Source organism: Xenopus laevis, chromosome 5S (assembly GCF_017654675.1).
Source record: "Xenopus laevis strain J_2021 chromosome 5S, Xenopus_laevis_v10.1, whole genome shotgun sequence".
NCBI classification, from domain to species: Eukaryota; Metazoa; Chordata; class Amphibia; order Anura; family Pipidae; genus Xenopus; species Xenopus laevis.
Genome location: NC_054380.1, coordinates 115,915,688 through 115,923,935, shown reverse-complemented (window position 1 = coordinate 115,923,935; position 8,248 = coordinate 115,915,688). Strand labels below are relative to the sequence as shown.

The 8,248-nt window shown below is 47.4% G+C and overlaps 1 protein-coding gene across 1 annotated transcript; it reads left to right on the top strand.

Annotated features, from left to right (window-relative positions):
* The first annotated feature begins 553 nt into the window (after positions 1–553).
* Positions 554–4,772, top strand: LOC121394314. Its single transcript, XM_041564996.1, has 2 exons — positions 554–804; positions 2,121–4,772. The coding sequence occupies exon 2, from the start codon at positions 2,736–2,738 to the stop codon at positions 3,939–3,941; it is 1,206 nt and encodes a 401-aa protein (XP_041420930.1). The 5' UTR covers positions 554–804; positions 2,121–2,735; the 3' UTR covers positions 3,942–4,772.
* Positions 4,773–8,248: the final 3,476 nt, after the last annotated feature.

The window sequence follows — 8,248 nt, the reverse complement described above, 5'->3', positions numbered from 1 at the left end:
TAGAAAGTCTACACTATCGGCCATCCTATTACCAGTGTTTGATGCTGAAGATTTGGATGTTTCTTTTGGAAACACAGTATATGTACAATATCATGTTATCCTACTCTTTCTCTTGCTTCACCCAGTGTTCTCCTTTGTGTTTGTTTTCCTTTCTTTTTTCTCTATACCTGTGATCCCCAACCAGTAGCTCATGAGTAACATGTTGCTCTCTGTGGCCTAAAAACAGGTGATTATTTTTGAACTTCTGACTTGGAGGCAAGTTTTGGTTGTATAAAAACAATAAGTACTGCCAAACAGAGACTCCTGTAGGCTGCCAGTCCACATAGTGGCTTCCAAATAGCCAATCACAGCCCTTATTTGGCACCCCAGGATTTCTCTAGGTCTGCTTGGGGGACACAGGGACAGTGGGGTATAGCTGGAACCACTAGGAGGCAGGACACAATAAAAAAATAGAAACTTGACCCCTCCTCCTCCTGCTATACCCCTCCTCTGTAGGCAGAGACACTCAGTTTCGTTTTATTTTGCTCTTTTATTTTTATTTCATTACAATTCCTTCACATCATATGGAGCTAGACAGCTACACTGAGTAGTCTGATCCATTACTTGAGGATGTCACCGGGGTCTCTTGTGCTCTGCACTGACCATCCAGCATTGATTCCCTCCCTCTGACATACAGAGAGAGGATGCGCTGGCCGGGACACAGGGCTGAGGTATAGCCAGGTTCATCCTGTTGCTCAATCCTCCTTATATGCCCCAAGGATCCCTACACTACAGTCTGGGAACTCCTGCCGTGGCTCATTTAAGGTAAGCATATATCCTTAATAGCAGCCTATTCACTCTCTGAGCCCCCCTCCCCCTCTGCACAAACCATCTGCCTTGCACAGCAGTATAGGAGACTTTAGGTGGCCATACACGGATAGATCCGCTCGTTTGGCGATGTCGCCAAACGAGCGGATCTCCCTCCGATATGCCCACCTTGAGGTGGGCAATATCGGGCTGATCCGATCGTGGGCCCTAGGGCCCAACGATCGGATCCTAGCGTTCACCAAACGGGCGGTCGGATCGCGGGACCGCATCAACGAACAGATGCGGCCGCGATCCGACGGGATTTTTAATCCCATCCGATCGAGATCTGGCCGACTTTCGGCCAGATCTCGATCGGGGAAGCCCGTCGGGGGCCCCCATACACGGGCCAATAAGCTGCCGACACGGTCTGTCGGCAGCTTTTATCGGCCCGTGTATGGCCACCTTTTGTTGCAACCTGCAGGTCACTAGTTCAGACCCAGGCAGTATGTTAATCAGCCTCCACCAAACACACAGGCACTTGATAAAGGGCTTCTGGCCCGAAACATGTTGTGTGCAATAAAGAGCACCTAGCAGCAAGTTCTGCCTTTTCACTTGCTTTCTCTCAGTTCTCTAGCTAATTGGTTAATTTCCTACACCTGGAGCGGGGGTGGCTTACTGAGATTGAGAGCACAGCTGCCAAATCATCTCTACAAATTGTCCAGAATGGGAATGGCACTTATGTTTCCTACTGTCCTCACTGTCAGAAACACAAGTGAGTTATTGTGGGCTTAACACCAGTTGCGCACCACTATTTTACAAGAGACTTCACCAAGGCTGTCTTTCACTCTACCTGGGGAGGCAACAGCTGGGGCAGATTTTGCACCTACTGTACATGCACCCTGTGTGCAACCCAAAAAGTGCGCGCCAGTGCCTTATGCACCATTTTTCTAAGGCGTGCGTCTGCACCATATGTCACTGCTAGGGGAGGGGCCATTCTTCGCACTCTCCATTGTGCGCCCAGGCAGCTACTTCCCATTGATTCTGGAGGAGGTTCCATTACTAGCAGACTCGCCACACTGGGCAGAACTCTTTCCCAGCTTCTCTGCAGCGCAGCCCCCCCCCCTGTTTTTTCAAAGAACACAACAGGGCAGTACTTCTGACACAATGGGGTTTTTAGCTATTGCCACAGGGCAGCAGGCTTTGTAATTACTGCCTTATCAGCCTTTACTCCCCTCCAAGGCTTTACTCCCAGCAGTACCATGGGGAGGCATTTTCAGTTATATATATATATAACCTACATTATATATATTGTTAACTTAATTCCTCTCTTACAGGAACAGCTTGTGTACACCATGTCTGAAGGTACAGGTGATAACCTTTTTTCCAGGCCAGCAACTACTTCATCGGTTAAGTATTTAGCTTGTGCCAAATGCCGCATCTGGTCACAAGGACCCTCTGTGTTCCACGTGCAAGCCACCTGATGCAGTTTCGGAAACGTCAGAACTCCGTACTCAGGTAAGCCAAGCCTCCCATGGGGACCCATCAGGCCAGCCCCGGGACTCCACCCCCCTGGACCCCCAGCCTCCCCCAGAATGGGCATCTAAGCTTGCCGCCGGCATTCCTAAATTGGTGGAGTACCGTGGCTAGATAAGCCTCGGCCTAAGCCTCCAAAATGTAGAGCCCCCTCTCCTTCCGAGGATGAGTGTGAGGCGGAGTCCATCACTACTTCATCCCTGCCGCCTGACTCCGAGGAGGATCCGGCTCTGTCTGATGGTGAACTATCTCACAGTTCCGACCCAGAGTAAGGGGAATCCCCCCAAACTCTCCTCCGAGGCCATTGATTCCCTCATTTCAGTATTAGAGACCCTTCACTTAAAGGAGCCTGAACCTAGTTGCAGTACCTCCTTGTTTAAGCGCCGCAGCAGGTCCTCACCTTCCTTTCCTCTCTCATGCTCAACTCGAGCAAATTATACAACAGGAATGGTTCAAGCCAGAGGGATGTTTCCAGGCTAACCGCCGTTTTTCTCAAACTATATCCTTTTCCACAGGAACTAACGGAAAAGTGGACCTCCCCACCTTCAGTGGACGCGCCTGTCTCTCGACTATCTAAGGACACTGCTTTACCAGTTCCTGATGCAGCCTCCTTCAAGGACTCCATGGACAAGAAGCTTGAGGGCATTCTAAGTTCCCTCTTCTCTGCTTCAGGTACCTCCCTTCGGCCTGTTCTAGACTCGGCTTGGGTAAGTAGAGCCGTCCAAACTTGGTCGGACGCCTTATGCCGAGCGATTGCCACAAGGGTCCCCCGTGAAGAACTCGCTCATTTGGCCTCGCAAATCAAGGAGGCTGACTACCTATGTGAAGCCTCCCTCGATGTGCTACAGGTGATTAGCAGAACTTCAGCCGACTTGTCGGTATCGGTTCGCAGATCTCTCTGGATGAAACTGCGGACTTGTCTTCAAAAAAGTCTCTCACGACACTCTATCACCTGCAGAGGACGCTTCAGTGGAATGTCCAGGCCATCCTGGCAGTCCCGCAAGTCCACGTCTGCATTACTCACCCCTTCTTCCCTTCAGCGACTCAGCCGTAGGGGGAGGGAGACTTTGCAGGTTTGCCGACTCCTGGAAGAATCTGACTCAAGACGCCTAGGTACACAGGTCGTGAGTCAGGGCTACCACCTAGAATTCGCTTCTCTCCCGCCCCGCCGGTTCTTCATGTCCAGATATCCTCAGGGGCATCAAAAGGCTCAGGCGCTGCACGACGCGATCGGCAAGCTTATCCGTTCAGAGGTCATCATCCCTTTTCCGACTGAGGAGAGATTCCGAGGCTATTACTCAAACTTGTTTGTAGTTCCCAAGAAGGATGGATCTGTTCGGCCAATCCTGGACCTCAAGGAACTCCATACTTTCATTCGACCGCGAAGGTTCAAGTTGGAATTCCTCAGGTCTGTCATCGCGGCCCCAATTTTCTGTCCCCATCAGAGATTCTTGCGATTTGCCTTCCAAAATCGCCACTTCCAACTCACAGACCTTCCCCTTGGCCTGAACTTGGCCCCTCGTGTCTTTACCAAGATCATGTCGGTGGCCACTGCTCTAATCCGCACCAGGGGGATCTCCATAACTTCTTATCTGGACGATCTCCTGATCAAGGCACCTTAATTTGCAGTGGCCCAGCAGGCGTTGCACTTCACCATGGTTCGATTACAGGAGTTTGGTTGGTTCATCAACCTGGACAAGTCCTCGTTAACCCCAAGCCAATCCATGGTCTTCCTCTGGATGCAGTTCAACACCCAGACACAAACTCTCCCAGTGACAAGGTCCAGCATTTGCGGACCCTCGTGCGGTCTCTCCTCTCGAAGTCCCACACTGCGAGATTCTACATGAAGGTGTTGGGAGTCATGGTTTCGATGATAGAATCAGTTCCCTTCACCCAATGTCACCTCAGGGAGTTTCAGTCGAATATTCTTGCGGCCTGGAGGCACAAATCCCTTCTCCTGGAATTTCGTTTATCCCGCAGGACTCGAGTCTCTCTTCTCTGGTTGATGCAAACCAGTCACCTGACCAGGGGCAGACCCCTAGGGGATCCACAATGGTGACTGCTCACCACAGATGCAAGCCTCTCCGGTTGGGGAGCAGTGCAGAGGGTCGGTCAGCGCAGGGTCGCTGGTCTCTATCGGAACAATGTCTTCACATCAACCTTCTTGAGATACAGGCAATCCAACTCGCCTGTCAGCCATCTTCATTCCAGGTCTCTTAAACTGGGAAGCAGATTTCTCAGCAGACATCCCTAGATCCCTGCGAGTGGCCTGTAAAGGACAACATCTTCCACAAGATCACTCAAAGATGGGGGACGCCAGAGGTCGATCACAATCGTAAAGTTCCTCTCTTCTTTGCAAGGTCCAGGGACCCTCTGGCGGCAGACGCCCTCACCTCTCCCTGGGACTTCCATCTTGCGTTCTTTCCAAGAAAGATCAAGAAACTTCAGAGAGAACTCATTCTCTCATCCTCATAGGTCCAACATGGCCCTGTAGATCCTGGGTCTAGGATCTAGTACATCTCTCAGTAGAGGAACCTTGGCCTCTCATCCTGGACCTTCTCTCTCAGGGTCCAATCCTTCACCACTGTCCTGCCACCCTCAATTTGATGGCGTGGCTACTGAAACTGCGATTCTAAGACGGAAGGGGTTCTCTGACACTGTCATTCTACCATGCGTGCAGCCCGCAAACCGGTCTCCGCCAAGACGTACCATTGGGTCTGGTTCACTTACCATTGGTGGTGCCAATGTAATGGTTTCAATTCACTGAAGTTTTCCACTCCACTCCTTCTGGCCTTATACAGGAGGGACTGTCCCTGCACATGTCCCTCGGATCACTGAAATCTCAGTTTTCGGCACTTCCATCCTGTTCCAAAGACCTATTGCCTTGTTCCCAGATGTTAGGATTTTTCTTCAGGGAATGGCCCACATAAAGCGCCCGGTACTTTCACCGGTGCCAAATTGGGACTTAACCCTAGTCCTACGTGCCCTGCAACACGCTCCCTTTAAACCCATGTATTCTATTCCACTTCAGTGGCTCACATGGAAAACAGTTTTTTCTGCTGGCTATTGCCTCAGCACGGAGAGTATCTGAGATCTCTGCCCAATCCTGTGGTCTCCTCTGTTGACCTTCCGGAACGACAGGGCAGTACTTCATACTTCTCCCTCTTTTCTTCCCAAGGTGGTTTCCACTTTCCACCTCAACCAGGAAATTACGATTCCTACCTTCTGCCCATCCCTTTCCAATGCGAAGGAAGCAGCACTGCACACCCTCGACCCCGTTAGGGCCCTCAAGTTTTACCTGCACCGGGTTGAGGACATCCGTCTATCGGACTCCTTGTCCTTAGACCACCATATCCTGATGGATAAAGCAGGCCATCCAGAGATCCTATTCATCACAGGGTCAGGTTCCCCCAGATCAATCAGGGCACATTCCACCAGAGGGCTTTTCGAAAATAAGCCTCAGCGGAACAAGGCTGCAACGTGGACTTCGAACCATACTTTTGCCAAATTTTACCAGTTTGGCACCTTGTGGCATCTGACACCCACTATGGCGGGAAGGTACTTCAGGCTGCAGTGGCTGGTTCCACGTAGGCCTCTACTTCCCGCCCTAGATTCAGGGGACAGCTTTGGTACGTCCCCACTGTCCCTGTGTCCCCCAAGCAGACCTAGAGAAAAGGAGATTTTGTGTACTCACCGTTAAATCTCTTTCTCTTCAGTCGCTTGGGGGACACAGGGCTTCCCTCCCTGAATAGAGGCCTTCTCTTGGCTTCAGACTGTTCTTCTTGTAATTAGTTATCAGATTTTCTGTTGATTATTGATAACCTCCTGTTTCTCCTTGGTACGAACTGAGTGTCTCTGCCTACAGAGGAGGGGTATAGCAGGAGGAGGAGGGGTCAAGTTTCTATTTTTTTATTGTGTCCTGCCTCCTAGTGGTTCCAGCTATACCCCACTGTCCCTGTGTCCCCCAAGCGACTGAAGAGAAAGAGATTTAACGGTGAGTACACAAAATCTCCTTTTTTTTTGCATGCCTCTGTTGCTCTCCAACCCTTTTTATTTTTGAATGTGGCTTCCCTTTGCAATTTCCACCTTCTGCTATCCCTGTTATTTTTCCTACTCTGGCTTCTCTTAAAGGAACAGTAACACCAAAAACTAAAAGTGTTTTAAAGTAATGAAAATATCATGTAGTGTTGCCCTGCACTGGTAAAACTGATCTGTTTGCTTCAGAAACACTACTATAGTTCATATATACAAGCTGTTGAGTAGCAATGGAAGAAATTGAAAAACGGCTATATGGCACAGGATAAATAATGGATAACAGATAGCATTATGTTCTACAGAGATTATCTGCTGTGTAACTTAGGGATACTGTCATGGGAAAAACATTTTTTTCAAAATGAATCAGTCAATATTGCTGCTCCAGCAGAATTCTGCACTGAAATCCATTTCTCAAAAGAGCAAACAGATTTTTTTTATATTCAATTTTGAAATCTGACATTGGGCTAGACATATTGTCAATTTCCCAGCTGCCCCAAGTCATGTGACTTGTGCTCTGATAAACTTCAATCACTCTTTACTGCTGTAATGCAAGTTGGACTGATATCACCCCCCTCCCTTTCCCCCCCAGCAGCCAAATAAAAGAACAAGGGGAAGGTAACCAGATAACAGCTCCCTAACACAAGATAACAGCTGCCTGGTATATCTAAGAACAACACTCAATAGTAAAAACCCATGTCTCACTGAGACACATTCAGTTACATTGAGAAGGAAAAACAGCAGCCTGCCAGAAAGCATTTCTCTCCTAAAGTGCAGGCACAAGTCACATGACCAGGGGCAGCTGGGAAATTGACAAAATGTCTAGCCCCATGTCAGATTTCAAAATTGAATATAAAAAAAACTGTTTGCTCTTTTGAGAAATGGATTTCAGTGCAGAAGCCTGCTGGAGTAGCACTATTAACTGATTCATTTTGGAAAAAAACATGTTTTCTGATGACAGGATCCCTTTAAGCCTTTTCTCCTTTGAACAGCTGCCCCATGGCTACACAGCAGCTTATTTATGTAAACAATAGTAGTGTTTCTGAAGCAAACACAGCAGTTTTATTAGTACAGGGCAACACTGCATTATATTTTTATTACTTTAAAACAATTTAATTTTTTGATGTTACTGGTCTTTTAACACTGTGACCTACAAACCCATTCCTTTACGCACTTCTCTGCTGTATGCCAAGCCTTTTTTTTTTTTGCAGAATTCAGATGAATCCAAGGGGCGGATTTATTAAGGGTCGAATTTTCACTTTTTTTTTTTTTTATGATCAAAACTCTCAAATTCGAATTGTGAATAATCCAAACTCTTTTCGAATTTTAATTCAAATTTCCAGATTTATCGAACCATGGTCCTTTTAAAAATTCGAATTAGACTATTCACCACCTAAAACATGTTGAATTTATGTACAGGTATAGGATCCCGAAACCCGATATCCAGAAAGCTACGAATTACGGAATGGTTGTCTCACATAGACTCCATTTTATCCAAATAATCCAAATTTTTAAAAATGATTTCCTTTTTCTCTGTAATAATAAAACAGTAACTTGTACTTGATCCCAACTAAGATATAATTATTCCTTATTGGAAGCAAAACCAACCTATTGGGCTTATTTAATGTTTAAATGAATTTCTAGTAGACTTAAGGCATGAAGAACCAAATTACGGAAAGATCTGTAATACGGAAAACCCCAGGTCCTGAGCGTTCTAGATAACAGGTCCCATACCTGTATAAGTCAACAGAAGAGACCAATTTGAACTTGTTACTAGCCTTTGAGTTTTTCTTTTTATTAGAGTTTAAAAAACTCGCATGAATTCGAAATTTGGCCTTTGATAAATGTGCCTCCAAGTGTCTGGCTGAACTAGATCTGAACTCTTAAAATCATATGC